The sequence below is a fragment of the Urocitellus parryii genome, chromosome X, assembly GCF_045843805.1.
Source record: "Urocitellus parryii isolate mUroPar1 chromosome X, mUroPar1.hap1, whole genome shotgun sequence".
NCBI classification, from domain to species: domain Eukaryota; kingdom Metazoa; phylum Chordata; class Mammalia; order Rodentia; family Sciuridae; genus Urocitellus; species Urocitellus parryii.
Window position 1 is genome coordinate 37,477,250 of NC_135547.1, and position 16,516 is coordinate 37,493,765.

Here is a 16,516-nt window from a genome sequence, read left to right on the forward strand (position 1 = left end):
GACAGCAGCCCACATTCCTTGCCTGGAAGCATACATGGAGAAAGTGAGGCAGGAGACAGTAGCAGTAGGGTCAGAAGCCCAAAGTAGCTCTCCTTTCCCCATCCCTAACCAGAGACAACCAACTTCCTGCTCTTTTCGTTTAACATTTGGTCTGTTCTGACCAGAATAAAAGGCAATGCAGCTGCCAGCTCAAAAACTTTGTGAGGAAAAGTGATGTCACAGAAAAAGAGAGATTATAGGGGAAGAAAGTTCTTGACTTCTTCCCTCCCAGAAGGTGATAAAGGAAAAATATATGGGTAAAATCAATACATTATAAGAATATTAGAAGACCTTTGTCAGAAAAAAATGTGTTTAGAGGGGCTGGGGTTGTAGCTCAGTGGTAGAGCACTTGCCTAGCACATGTGAGGCACTGGGTTTGATTCTCCGCACCACATTAAAAATAAATAATTAAATAAATAAAGGCATTGTGTCCATCAACAATTTTTTTAATGTGTTTAGAAATAACTTGTTTCCAATTGAATGATGTCAACATGACAGGCCTGGGTTCAACCACAAAATGACTTAAGTTACTTTTCTTGCCAACCAAAAGTTACATGTTTTTAAAATGACTTCTGTTTTATTAGTGATCAAGTAATTTAACCATGACCATTATGTACTGAAAATCAAATATTCTTTTTGGTGCTGTCCATGGTCACCAATCAGAGACTTTTTTCTTATTTTAATGTTTTAAATATTTTTTTTTAGTTGTAGATGGACACAATACCTTTATTTTATTTATTTTTATGAGGTGCTGAGGATGAAACCCAGTGCCTCACACATGTTAGATGTGTACTCCACCACTGAGCCATAACCCCAGCCCCCCAATCAGAGACTTTCGAATCCCATTTTTCTGCTAAAGTGGAAGAAGTATTATTGATATGTGTTCCACTAAGATGTCTGTGCTAAGTGAACGTGGCTAGCATCTTGCAATTGTCAGGCTTCTTTTCTCAAAGGCTTCCCAACCCTAGGCAACTTCTGGTGCAGAGTGAGGGGCCCTGGTTGCATGGCTGTTTCTGAAAGAAGCCACTCAGAAATTTCAGATGAGGAATTCAGTCAGAAAGACCCTAAATAAAAAAAACTGCTCCAGAGTGCCTCCAGTAGTACCAAACACTAAACACTTCTTGTCTGCCATTAGCAAAAGTCATTATAGGTTTGTCTTACATTTGTCTAGAATATCCATAACTCATGGACTTTCCATTATGATGATTCAAGGATGCTAACTATGGTGCTGCCATGAGATGTATGCCCACTGCCTCCTTTTTAGTGTGGTTGAGAATAACTGCAACTATACCACTGAATGACAGTCTTCATAATGATCTGCCAAGTTCCCTGCCACTATAGCCCTTCAGTCCTCCAGAACCCCCACACCTCCAGAAGAAGGCAATTCCTAGGAAGTAACTCTTCCATTCATTCCTGTGAGATGACAGTCCAGATCTGGGACTAACCCCATTCCTAGATATGATGATAGCTCAGCAGTTTGGCATCAAGTAGGACAAATTTTGGTTCCTTCTAAATCTTGTATTTTGATAGCTATGTTTGAGCCCTTGCCTTTTTCTTAAAAATATTTTTAGTTGTAAATGGACACAATACCTTTATTTTATTTATTTATTTTTATATGGTATTGAGGATTGAACCCAGTGCCTTACATGTGCTAAGCAAGCACTTTACCACTGATCTACAACTCCAGCCCTGAGTTCTTGCCTTATTGTCATGTGACCAAACCTCTCTTTTATATTTTACTTCAGAGATTCAAATTACTGCAGGTAATTTGCCCCCCCATGGGGACATTTGGTACTATGGTTTAAATGGGTCCCCCATATCTCATGTGTTGGAAAATTGATCCCCAACGCTAATCATATTTGAGAGGCAGGACTTTGGGGGAGATGATTGGGTCATGAAGGGATATTAATCCATGCATGGATTAATGGATTAAGGGGTTACTGTAGGAGTGACTTACTCACTCTGTTAACCTCCACCATATTATAATGCAGCAAGAAGGCCCTAATCACATGCTGAGCAGATGTCGGCATCATTCTTGGACTTTTCAATCTCTAGATCTATGAATTAAATATTTGTTTTCTATTCATTATGAATAGTCAGTGGTATTCAGTTATAGCAACTATAAATGGACAAAGACAGAAAATTGGTACTGAGAAGTGAGGCTGTTGCTAATAATGAATACTTGAGAATATGGACTTGGTTCTGGAACTGGGTAATAGGCAGAGGCTGGAAGAATTTAGAGGGACTGGCTAGAAAAATTCTGAATTGCCATAAACAGAGCATTAAGAATGCTGATAGGAATATGGATACTAAAGGCCATTCTGATGAGGTCTCAGATGGAAATGAGGAACAAGGTATTGGAAACTGGATTAAATGCAATCCTTGTTTTTTAGCAGCAAAGAATTTGGTGAATTTGTATCTATGTCCTAGGACTCTATGGAATGTAGACTTTAAAAGTAATGAACTAAGATATCTAGGAGAAGAATTTTCTCAACAGTGAAACATTCAGGCTGCAGCTTGGCTACTTTTAACTGCTTACAGTGAAATGAGAGAAAAGAAGAGATGACTTAAAATAGAACTTATAATTAAAAGGGAGACGGAGCAGAAAGATTTGGAAAAATCTCAGCCTGGCCATGTGGTGAATGAAAAAGGATTTTCAGGAAAGGAAACCAAGGGTGTAACTGAATAACTGTTTGCTCAAGAGATCAATACCAATAGAAGGGATCAAGGCAATGGGAGAAAGACACTTCATGTAATTCAGAGATCTTTTGAGTCTGCCCCTCTCATCTGCATCAAAAGCCCAGACATATAGGAGGACAAAATGGTTTTGGCAGACAGGCCCAAGGTACCCTCCATGGGTTCATTTATTGCCTAGGACCACCTCAAGAATCTACTCCCCAAATTCTTGTGCAGCACCTTTCAGCCACTCCAACAGAATTTCAAGCAGGCCCAGGTGTTCCTCAACCTATAGGTCTAGAAGGTCCAAGCATTAAACCTTGGCAATGTTTACATGGTGCTCAATCTGCAGATGTGCAGAATGAAAAAGCTGTGAAGTACAGAGATATTTACCTAGATTTCAAAGGATATCTCAGATAATATGGGGACCCAGGCAGGGACTTATCACAGGGATGGAGTCATTGCAGAGTCCTCACTAGAGCAATGCTGAATGTGTGAGATCAGAGGTCTCGCAGAGATTCCCCACCAAGGCAATGCTTAGTGAAGTTGCAGCAGGACTGCCACAGAGGCTCCAGAACTGTGGAGCTACTGGGGTTTAACTCCAACCTGGGAAAACTCAAGTGTGGGCTGAACCCAGCAAAGTCTTGGGACTTTGAAAGGCCTTCTGGGCCCAACCACCTCACCAGTATATTCAGAAAGTGGAATGGGAAGTCAAGGAAGAGGACTCCACAACTTTAAGACTGAGTGTGGTTTTCCCTTTTGAGGTTTGGACATAGTGGGATGGGGCCAGTTACTCATTTCTTTATGCCTTTTTCTCCCTTCTGTAATGGGAATGTCTATCCCATGTGTTGTGAAGTGGCTAACTACCACAAATCTACTTTAGGCCCTTTTCTTTATTCACTGCTTTTGAGAGCAATGGTGAGAATTACCCTTTCATAAATTTTCTTTTCCACTCTGAGAATCAAATAAGCTAATTTTTATCACCCAAGCTCTTCTAGACCTAAACTAAGATTCCTGGTGTTGACTACCATCTTTCTATTATTATAGCTGTAAACTGGCTTAAAAAAATAAAGGTCCTCAACCCCTCTGTTTACACACAATACCCGCAATACCCTCTGTCCATTCTGTTCTCATTTTGCTGGTGGTATGTGTGCTCCTATCAGAATCAGCACCCACTAGGAAAATTATAATGGTTATTTATATTGAATCCCATTATACAGTTGATGATAATCTGGTTATCAAGTCTTCCCAATGGTCCTGTGTCTGCACTTGGGTTTTCAGCCCTGTCCAGAAACCTTTATCCTGCCATACAAATTTATGTTAGTCATGTGATAAACAATGACATGGAAAACTCTAAATCAGCTTCTCGCCATCATCTTTCCAGTAAAGCAATACACAAGAGAAATTCAATTTTTAAAAAATCACATGGTGACCTATAAAAATAAACCAAGAACTCTGGCTTTCTGAAAATCTATTTGTATCAAACTCAACCATAGGCCTACCTGGAAAGCTAACTGTATGCTCTCACTGGCAGATTAGGGCTTCATTCCTTTGTGGAATGCTAGAGGCATGTTGATCAGAACTTTACTTCTGATATTTCCCCTATCTCAATAACAACTCATATCTTCTACTTTTTTATTTTTGACTCATTACATCATATTTACAGTTTCTTGGAAGATGTCACATCTTAATTATATACAAAATGCCTTCACACAGGACTGGCACCCCAAAGGCCACTCACTTCCTTTTGTGTCATCTTTTGTCTTTCCCTTCATTTCCAATGTCTACTCCAAGGCGTACCTTATTTTTGGAGTCTATAACTTCCCTCACTTATTGTAGCCCATATCTTGCAAATAAATGTATGGAGTAATTCATTTAACCCTTTATGGCCATCTAAATTTGAGAAAAGTACCTTTCCAGGTTTCCTCCAACTAGAACTCTGACAGTATAAACTCTCATAATCTATGGATCTAGCCATACATTTTTCCTCTTTAAATTTATCTTCTATCTTTCAAAAATTAAAAGCTCCCACATGATGATAAATAATGTTGTTTTCCTCTGATTTTTATTAGTACATTATAGTTGTACATATTAATGGAATTTCTTGTTACATATTCATACATGCACACAATATAACAACACAAATTGGCCAATATCACTCCCCAGCACCACCCCCCAACCCACCCCCCCCCGCATTTCACCCCCTGGCCCCTTTCCTCTACTGATCACCCTTTGATTTTTAGGAGATCCACCCCCACCTTTGTTTTCCTTTTTCCTTTTTAGCTTCCACAAATGACAGAAAACATATGACCCTTAACCTTCTGAGTTTGACTTATTTTGTTTAACAAGATGGTCTCTAGTTCCATCCATTTTTCTGAAAATGGCATAATTTCATTTTGTGTGTGTGTGGCTGAATAAAATTCCATTGTGTATATACACCACATTTTCTTTATCTAAAGAATGGGTTTGGGGGCTGCTAAACCTTGAACAATACTATATAATATTTATCTGGGTTTAAGGTAGAAGATTGGTTAAAAGTGTTACTTAATAGCCAACAAAAACTGCAAAACATTCTTAAGATATGTCTGTATATTTAGTGTTGTGATTTTAAGGTTTGTTTATTGATATCAATCTTATTACTGATATTTTTCTGTTCAGGAATGGGGTAGTATAGTGTTTAACAGTACAAGCTTTGGAGCCAAACTGCCTGAGTTCAAATTCTGGCTCCTGTGCTTCCTAGCTATGTGACCTTATATATAAGACACTTAACTACTCTGTGGCTGAATATTCTCAGATGTAAATGAGGATAATTATTATGCCTATAGCATAGCACCATAGTGAGGACTAAATGAGATGCTCCAGCATGGTGCCTTTCATATAGAAAGTGCTCAATAAATAACAACTATTAGTATTAGTTTTATCCCTGCCACTCAGGCTAATGCTGGCCATCATTATATACCTTACTGGTTTTTATATATCAACATTAACTTTTTTATAAATCATCAAGTGGATTCTGTACCTTTAATCCTGCTATAGTTTGAATATCTAAAAGTCCATTTATTTAAAGTCTTGGTCCCTAAGGTGACATTACTGAGAGGTGCTCTGGACCTTTAGAAGATGGGACCTAGTAGGAGGTCCTTAGGTCATTGCAGGTGTACCCTCAAAAGGGTCTGTGGGGCCCCACAATCCCTCTGCTTCTTCTCTCTCTACTTCTTGGCTTGGGATGTGATCACTTGCTCCAATATATTCTCACAGCATTGCCATCTGCCACCCTTATCAGAAGCCAAACCAATGGGCTGCCCAGTCTTAGATCTGAACCTCCAAATTGTGAACTAAATAAGTATTTTCTCCTTATATGGTAATTATCTCAAATATTTCTCATTATATGGTAATTATCTCAGGTATATAAGGAGAAAAGTAGTAGTGAGATTCTGAATAATACAACCTCCAATTAAGTTTTGTCCATTGTAGTCATCCAATCTAAATTTTTAATCTAAATTATTGTACACTTTGTCTTTGAAATCAACTGACATGATCCAGCAAATCCTAATACTTAAGGCTCTGTTTTTACTAGAGTCTGGGAAACATATTCTTTCTCATATGATGCCAATGGCTGCCCACAGAGTAGCTCATGCATCACCACTACTCCTTGTTGGTAGGCAGAGCAGGAAGCTGGTAATGTGACATGATTAGATGCTGGTGTTCTTCATTTCTGTGCAATACAAAGAAATGAAATTTCATTTCCAATAGTTTTTCAGACTGCTGAAAAAGGTTTAACATTGATTTTATCTGACATGTTGGGGTGGAAAGGAGAGGACCCAGCAGGTGGAAAAGCGGGATTCCAATTTCACTAAATTCAGGCACAACACAGGAGATTAATTTTCAACAAGATGCTATCGGGGCCAGCTATGTGAGGAAGTGCCAATCAGAGAGGTTAGGCCTGTGAAGAGATGGCATTGTGGGTATGCATGAAGTGGCTTCTGATAAGGGTCTTCCCATTAATTACAAATGGAGGGTATAATTTCAGAAGCCTGTGATAAACTCCACCAAGGGCACCTGCCTAAGTCTGTAACAATAGGGTTCAGAAAAATTCCAATTAGCAGATTGTATCCAGCAATGAGGCTAATAGAAATGAAAGAAGAATCATTTGGGCTAGTCCTGAGAGTAGGGAGATTAGAACATCGCCTATCCCTCTGTCATATCTTCTGGCCATGGAATTTAGTTGAAAATACGAGGAAGGTGACTTTATCTCACTTTCTTCTCTGCACTGCAGAGAAGAAATGTGATAAACTCAGCTGTATGATTCTGTCCCATGCTTGTTAATATAGAAAAATCCTAAAAATATAATGCTATCTTTTCAACAAGGAGTCCTAAGGCAGATCTAGAAACAAATTCATTAGTGCCTAAATGCAAATCCCCAGAGAGAGGCAGGCAGTGTAACTTCTTTAGTGGTCATGTCCTTGGCCCACATGTTGCAAATTTTGAAATTCAGTCAAATTGGTTGATGCATCAAGTTTCTTTAGTAGTACACTTGTAGGTAATATGAACCAAATCTAATTTATCATCCTGTTGATTTCTTCCTATCTTCTTCGCTCATCTTTTTTATTTCCTTTAAAAAAAAAAAAGCATGATTTTTAATCAGAAGCCTAAAACCATTCAGTTGGAGATTGAGGGAAGGTAAAACTTGGTAAGAAACAATAAAATTGAATTTTCTACCTGGCCTGAATCTGAACACAGCATGGCAGTTGTAGGATAATTTTTTAAAAACCATTTAAATCATGATCTTTACACAAATTTAAAGTCAATTCATGCCTAAGAATTTATTTAACTCATTAATTAACAAGGGAACTAGTAATCCAAGGGTTTGCAAGCCAAATTCAGGCTTTCAACTAATGTTGCAAATAAAATTTTATTGGAGAACATCCAGGCCCATTCATCTATGCATTGTCTATGGCTATTTTCATGCTATAATGGCAGAGTTGTGTGGTCCACAAAGTCTAGAATATTTACTACTTGGCCTTTTATAGAAAAAAATTGCTATGGGCCTTCAGGAAAGCTGAAATAAATTTATATATGGATACAAAATATTCAATTATCTGCAAGGCTATAATCAATTGCATTCCAGCAGATAAGAAATATTTGCATTATAATGAGTGGAATTTAAAGCTCAAAAACAATCAGAGATTTGGATAAGTGAAAGGTGCATTTGATTTATCATTTAAAGTTCCCTGATTATTTAACAAAAATAAAAAATAAAAATAAAATAAATAAAACTATGGTGTACAGAACATAAACACGCACACACACAAATCAAAGGCACAAGGGACCCATAAAATATACTAGATAGGATCTCCGGTTTTGTTTTTGGCTCAATCTGAAGTCTTTTCCAATTTTTCTTGATAGCTGCTAGGAGAACACTAGGTACAGAGCTATCACTAGTGAAAATGGAGTAGGAAGCAAACTATACAATGGTTTGTAAGGCCTGGGAAAGACCTTCACTATACACAAGTCCCCACCAGTTTACTTCTTGAAATTCTTGCCTTTCAACCAAGGCAAGGTGTTCTTTCTAGGTGCCACCCATTAAAATGCAAATACCCTCTGCTAGTGACAGTTCCAGATGTGGTTACCAAAAACAATTTGGTATAGTTTTTTTTTCAGATATTAATCAGTCACCTAGGAGGGCCCAAAGATTAAGGGAGCTGGATGAAAAACTGGTAAAATTTAGTGAGGTTAATTAATCTATATAGAAAGAGTCTAAAATATAAGAATAGATCAAAGAAGGCACTACTGGTTAAGCCCCACAGGGTCTTGCATGAAAACACTGAGTTAACAAACAGAAGGGTGAACAACAGCTCCAGATTAATTGATATTAAGTTTAGGCAATCATTAAAAAGTACACAAAAGTGCATTGGGGGCTGTGCTCTTAAAGTTTCCCATATTTTAGAGTTTTGTCCAGAACATGGTGAACAAAACACATTGCTGTGCTGGGGAATGTACTTTTGATTGGGATACATTTATAACACATTTGTTATAATGATAGGAACCACATTTGCTGAGAAACTAGTAAGTTCTAAACATTATGTAGATAATACACACAAAATTTCATTTCATCCTCATAAATTTGCCCAGCTGCTATTATTTTTCCCATTTAATAGACACAAAAAGCTTAGTAAATGGCAAAGCCAAGACAGGTATGCTTAAATTGCACTGTGAGAGACCTCCTCCAAATTGCTGTTAGTACAACCCCTGTTCTCTGCATGTCCTGATCATCTTCTGATTTAGATCCTATCCAAAGTGCTGTAATTACTTTATCCTCTTTAATCCAAGACATGTCATTATCTTGGATGATTTTGGCCTTTCTGCCAGTTCCTTGGCCTCTCCATCTCCTCTGACCTCCACGTCCACTGCACTTCAGTCCTCTGTGTTCGTGGCCAACCCAGAGCTGGTCATCACTCAGCGCTGCTCCACTGTGCACATCATGTCCTCCAGTGCCCTGCTCTCTGGCCAATGTCCCATCCTCCCAGTTCTCCTACTCCATCTGAACATCAAGTCCCTTTATGACTCCATTCTTTCCAGGCTTCATTTCTGCTTCGGTTCTAATAAGGACTTCAAACTCAATGTCCCGAACTGAAGTTTTTAAAACCCTAAACCTATTCTTCCTCCTATATGCAGTTAGTGATAGCACCAACCAGGCAAGCAATCTAAAAATGCAACATCCTTGGTTTCTTCTCCTTCCCTTTCCTAATACATCCATGAATGTCTTAAATTTGTCCTTTCCTGTCTCTAGAAACAATGTCTAGTTTTAAGAGTCACACTCTATCTTTACTGGACTAGTAATATCTTTTAACTAGTCTTATCATCCTGAAACTCATCCAACAGTATGCTGGAGCTGGATCATACCAGCTAGTAAGAGCTGGTTGTCTGTTTCTCTTCCCAGCACGTGTTTCACGATGTCATATTGGTAGCTCAAAATTGGTATGGGGGGGGTATTATCACCACAGAAATTGGCAAATGCCAATGATTTTCCGGTGTAGAGTTGGTTGTTAAACATTTACCATCACAGCCAGGTGCTATGGCACACACCTGTAACCCCAGCAGCTCAGGAGGCTAAGGCAGGAGAATCACAAGTTCAAAGCCAGCCTCAGAAACAGTGAGGCACTAAGAAACTCAGTGAGACTCTGTCTCTAAATAAAATACAAAATAGGGCTGGGAATGTGGTTCAGTGGCTGAGTGCCCCTGAGTTCAATCCCCAGTACCAAAACCAAAAAAAAAAAAAAAAACATTTACTATCACAATTTACCACTGCCTGTTTCCCACACTCTGGCCAAACTGATCTTTGTATCATGTCACTCTCGTGTTTAAAACCTTTCAGTTGATCCCCATAACCAATTGATAACATCTAAGTCCCTTAATGGCATTCAAGTTCTTTCATCATTTAGGCTTTGCTTCAATATCCAGCTTCTATTCCCATTTCTCCTTAATCTCACAAGGGTCCCAAACTGGCTCCCTCAAGGCAAATTTGCCTCACATATATATTGTGTTTGACTTGCATACTGTCCTTAAATTTATTTATTCCAAAATTCAAGACTTTAAGAGATTCCGACCCCAAATCCTTATTTCTAACTTCTCTTGAAAAATTACAATGTGGGGCCTGTTTTGAGCTTAAAAATAACAATATTCAGGAGCTGAGCAGCAGGTGCACCCTTTGAGAAGAACTCTATTGTTTAACAGTACCTATCATTCAGTCATCCAAATTATGCATATACACCCATACCTGCACCTCATATCTGTTACGTGACTGGCACTTGTTATAGACCATATCATGATGTCTAGATTATTAGCAGAAACTCTGACCCTCATTTTAGAACTTTATTTACATCAGCTATCCTAATGATAGTCTGTAGTCCATGCTGAACCTTAGAAGGGCAAAGCAGCAGAATGATGAGAATGGAAGCAACAGAGGAGATAAAAGTAGTAGAAATCTGTGTTCTATGGATCAGAGGCTCCATAATGAAGCACTAGAATTATGAAGAATCACACTTCATTGGAACTGTCCCAAGTTTTTGAGACCTCAGGGTAGTTTTCTTATAGTGTTGAGATGTCTACCTTCTCAGCTGGACATGATGAGAAAAATCCCAAGGAAATTAGCTCATACTGACCCAAATTTTGGGAGTCATAAAAAAAGGGTCAGTGTCTTAATTTTAGGAGAGGGGATTTCATTCCTTTTTGCTGAGTGCCTGCTATGTGTCTAACACTGTTATGAATGCTTTAGGGGAAAAAGAGCAGACCAAGACTGTTCTACCATTAGGGCAGAGCTCCCAACCATATAAAAGGAGGCAAGACACAAATGTTTGAGATAATTAGAGAACAAGGTAAAGCTGCGTGAGAAAAGTGATTGGGATGAAACCTAGTGCCCACAATATTTGGATAGGCAGCAAGAGATGGTCTCAAAGTTAGGAGTAGGAGCTTACAATGGCCCTTGACTGACAGGGAAATAGGGTAAGAAACAGGGGCCCCCACCTGGTTATACACACAGGGAGCAGTGAATGAGAACAGTATGGCAACCCAGGAATGACAACACTGACTGGAGGATAAAAGGCAATCTAGAAGGGAGATCCAGACACACCCTCCTCCAACACCTTTAGAGGTGACAGAGATTGAAAAAAACCGCCCCTATCCAAATAAAGGGCAGATTTCCCAGCTAGGAGCTCTTTTCTCCCTGGGCAGACTGTGACAAATTGCTCACTTACCATCTCTCCCAACTCTAGGCTTTATTCTGATTCTGTTTATGTTCATTTCCAGGCTCACTCAGACCTACTTCTTCTTTAGCCTGTAGGCTTATGTTTATTTCTGAGATTATTCTTTCCTGTGTCCAATTTACTTTATGAGCCAAGTTGCTCACTTCCTGCTGCTTTGTTTGTAGCTGTTCCTTCTAAATGTTTAACAATGTTTACTCACTGCTCCATCCTAGCAATTGATGACCAATGTGCAGCCAGCTTTCAACTATTCAGAGGCTGATGCAACCATTCCAGAGGAAGCAGGTTTCTTGCAAACTCCTCCTCCTCCACCTTTCTCCCACTCCCTGTCTTCTGGCCACTTCCCTGTTTGGGAATCCCTCATGAAAGGTGGGAGGAAGGCAAAAATGATGAGAAACAGTAACTCATTCTTTTGTCAGGTTGCCAGTAACTGTAGGTTGTTTTTTTATTTTTAAGAAGTTTTGAAAGTAAAAAGAAAGAAACTATTGATTAAAACAATATAGGAATATTTTGTGAGTATCTCAATTTCCATGCTCTGTTCTTCCCTATAAAATGGAATCATTGGAACTGTTTCATTTTCCCTTAAGTATTATATAATATCAATTTTTCCCAATAATCTGACTCCTATCTATGCTTTGAATACTTAGCTCCACTCTTCCATAAAGCTTCCTCTGACCTAGTCTTCCCCATACTCTAGCTCAGATCCTACCACACTAGACTCTTCTGCAAGGCTAATGATCTGTCTCAGTTTCTTTACTGGACTGAAAACAGACTGGGTTTCAAAAGACACAATTTTTGGTACTGAGGATTGAACCCAGGTGCTTTATCTTTGATCTACATTCCCAGTCTTTTTTATTTATGTATTTTGAGACAGGGCATCACTAAGTTGCTGAGGCTGATTTTGAACTGGTGATCCTCCTGAATCAGCCTCCTGAGACACTGGGATTACAGGCATGTGCCACTGTGCCTGGCCCAAAGAGACATTTTAAAGTTGAAAAAAATAATTTAAGTTCATTGGTCATGTTCCACATGCTTCCCAAGAAGTGCATCTGAATAGCCTTAAAAAACTCTATACCTCTCACCTCTAACTACTACTTATACCAAATAATATATCATAAATATAGCAGTCTTATCAAAGGTCCTTTAGCTATTAGTAACCCCACCACCCAAGTCTAAACGTCCTCATTTACCAAGTACTTCTTCCTGACAATGATGAATTCTCTTGAGCTTCCTAGGACCTAGAGGAAGTTGGAAGAGGCTTCTCTTCAGCCACCAAAGCTTGATTTAGTTGCAGTCTTTAAGATTATTGTCTTTACCCTTCCAAACAAGTTTATACAGCTCATTTGGAACTGACCACATACTATTATGTACTGTTACCAATGTTATGTAAGTCTGATCTACCCAACATAGCTCCAGAAAGCCAGGAACAATTTCTGTTTCCCCTATTCTATGTTAGACAGATCTTGGCATATTGTAATAACATAATTTAAGAACCAAACTCTAAAGTCATACACCCTGGGTTTAAATATTGGCTCAGCTACTAAAACTATGTAACTTTAGATATTGATATAGATATAGATACATATACACACATATATGTATATATAAATATATATAGATTCAAGAATAAATAAAATATAATATACATATAAACAAATATTTATTTATTTACTTACTTACTACTAGGGATTGAACCGAGGGGTGCTTAATCACTGAGCCACATCCTCAGCCTTTTTGTTTTTATTTTGAGACAGGGTCTTACTAAGTTGCTTAGGGTAAGTTGCTGAGGCTGACTTTGAATTTGTGATCCTCCTTCCCCAGCTTTCTAAGTCATTGGGATTATAGGTGTGTGCCACCATTCCTGGCCATATATGTTATTTAACTTCTCTGAGCCTCAACTCCTCAGCTTACCTCAGAAGGTTGTTGTGATATTAAATGTGTAAATCCATGTAAAGTGCTTAGAACAGTGCCTTGTCACACAGTAAGCATTCCACAGACATTAGCTACTCTGGTAAAGACAAGTGACAAGAGAATGGTAAGAGGTGACAAGAAACTCCAGTTTCTAAATTGCCATTTGATGGGCCCTATGCTCCTTCTCTCTACAAACTTTAATCCTGCCCTTCTATGCTTCTCCTTTCTCATATCTAGGTCCCCACACTGATGATGGACACCCAGTTCTCTGAGTTCACACCAGACATCACTCCCATTATGCTGGCTGCCCACACCAACAACTATGAAATCATCAAATTGCTTGTCCAAAAACGGGTCACGATCCCTCGGCCCCACCAGATCCGCTGCAACTGTGTGGAATGTGTGTCCAGTTCAGAGGTAGATAGCCTGCGCCATTCCCGCTCCAGACTGAACATTTATAAGGCTCTGGCAAGTCCCTCACTCATTGCCTTATCAAGTGAGGACCCCATCCTTACTGCCTTCCGTCTGGGCTGGGAGCTCAAGGAGCTCAGCAAGGTGGAGAATGAGTTCAAGGCAGAGTATGAAGAGCTCTCCCAGCAGTGCAAACTCTTTGCCAAAGATCTGCTGGACCAAGCTCGTAGCTCCCGTGAACTGGAGATCATCCTCAACCATCGAGATGACCACAGTGAAGAGCTTGATCCTCAGAAGTACCATGACCTGGCCAAGCTGAAGGTGGCGATCAAATACCACCAGAAAGAGGTAAGCTTAGATCATCTCTGCTTTCAGGGAAGCTTAAGACCTACAGAGTCTGGAGAAGCAAAGCAAGAGTGAGGATTTTCATACCACTTGGACTTCTAACAGATGAATGGTTGGGATGGCTTCACAAATAGGTTCATTTAGCCAAGACACAGATAGCCTCTATATATTTCTTCATAATCAGAAAAAGTAGCTATCTGGTTCTTTGATGGGAAAGCATTCATTCATTCAGAACACAGTCCCCAGCCCTGCCTTTTTGGAGCATACAAGCTAGCAGTGAAGATTAAATGATCCAAATTATGCATATACACCCATACCTGCACCTCATTTCTGTTACCTGACTGGCACCTATTATAGACCATATCATGAAGTCTAGATTATAGCTAAAAGACCTTTGATAAGATTGCTATACTTATGAAATAAATGAGAAAACTAGTGTTCAATGCATGACATATGAAGAACTTTTTGTTTTTCCTTCTTTCCTTCCTTCTTTCCTTCCTTCCCTTCCTTCCTTCCTTCCTTTTTTTCTCTTTCTTTCTTTTGGTATTGGAGAACCCAGGGCCTCATAACATTAGGTGAGCATTTTTCCACTGAGGTACAACCCCAGTCCCAGGTAGTGCTTTATTATCCATTCCCATATTGTTTCCATTGCTATCTGTTATCTGATTCAAACAGTAGGTTCCTGCCAGTTGAAGGACAAATAGCGATACCATCCCTTCATGGATCCAGGTTCTGAGGAAAATCTCAGTATCTGAAATCCCAGTGACTCTGGAGGCCAAGGCAGGCGGATCACAAATTCAGAGCCAGCCTTAGCAAGTTAGCAAAGCCCTAAGCAATTTAGGGAGATCCTGTTTATAAATAAAAAAATTAAAAGGGCTCAGTCGTTAAGCACCCCTGGGTTCAATCCCAGGTGCTAAAACAAACAAACAAACTATAAAACTATGCCTTCTAAATGGGACAAAAACAAGTGTCAGGGGCAACTTTGAAGATAATCAAAAATGACAAAGCAGCAACATGGAGACTGAAAGGGTTATCCCAGGGAGGGGAGGTGGGAAAAGGATAGGCTTACCCCTAACTCTCTTTATCCTATTTTTGCTGTTGTTTTGCTTTAATTGAGTGAGTTTTCTTAATCTTACTTTTCTCTTCTCAAAAGTGTGGATAATAACAGGAACACTTACCTCCCTGGAGAAATTTAAAGATTAAATAAAATAGGCAATGTGCTTATGTATAACACAACAGTGGGCATACATTAGGGATTCCATAAATATTAGCTGCTATTTGTTTTCATTGTTACACATGGAAGACCCTTAATATATGGTCTGATTCTGTGCATTAAAATAACAGATATAGCCAAAGTCCATCTTCTCTTATCCATTTCTCTCATTGGCTCTGCTGATACATACTATCAGTTATTGTGTTAAGTGCTGTACTGCAAGGTCTAATTGATTTTTCTACACTTTGGCATCTTTACTATTTCCATTAATGATGTATATTACAGCTTCAGTGTTTTTTTCACTTTACATAAATTGCTACAATACTGTGAGAAAATATCAAAGGTATTTTTAGAACATGAATTGTTTCTAAGTGACAGAATGGTTAATGGGAACAGAATAATTTTAAAGTAGATATTGCAGAATATGACTAAATTTTTCAATTTGCACTCCACTGAATAGGAGCTAAACTTGACAGTTTTAGGCTCCATCCACCCCTGAAAACTGACAAATCATTTATTGTCAATGTTTCTGCAGCAATGTCATTAATTTTGTATTGTTAGATCATCTTCCAGCTATTTATTTTTTAATTTTTTTGAGAAAGAGAGAGAGAGAAATTTTTAATATTTATTTTTTAGTTTTTGTCGGACACAACATCTTTGTTGGTATGTGGTGCTGAGGATCGAACCCTGGCCGCACGCATGCCAGGTGAGCGCACTACTGCTTGAGCCACATCCCCAGCCCCCAGCTATTTATTACTTGAACCCTCCTGCTCATATAATCTTATTTAAAAGAACTTAACCTTTATTTTATTTGTTTGTTGTTGTTTATTTATTTTTATGTGGTGCTGAGGATCAAACCCAGGGCCTCACCTGTCCTAGGCAAGCACTCTACCACTGAACTACAGCCCAGCCCCTCATATAATCTTTTTTTTTATTGGTTATTCAAAACATTACAAAGATTACAGAATCACATCGGTTACACATCCACATTTTTACATAATGCCATATTAGTAACTGTTGTATTCTGCTACCTTTCCTATCCCCTACTATCCCCCCTCCCCTCCCATCTTCTCTCTCTCTACCCCATCTACTGTAATTCATTTCTCTCCTTGTTTATTTTCCCATTCCCCTCACAACCTCTTATATGTAATTTTGTATAACAATG

The 16,516-nt window shown here is 38.9% G+C and overlaps 1 protein-coding gene across 1 annotated transcript in view; it reads left to right on the forward strand.

The window, feature by feature from the left end:
• Positions 1–16,516, forward strand: part of Trpc5 (transient receptor potential cation channel subfamily C member 5) — a 134,596-nt gene that overhangs the window by 16,427 nt on the left and 101,653 nt on the right. The window contains exon 2 of the mRNA XM_026396796.1: positions 13,620–14,141. Within this exon, the coding sequence (XP_026252581.1) occupies positions 13,620–14,141 (522 nt within the window). The remainder of the gene's footprint in view (positions 1–13,619; positions 14,142–16,516) is intronic.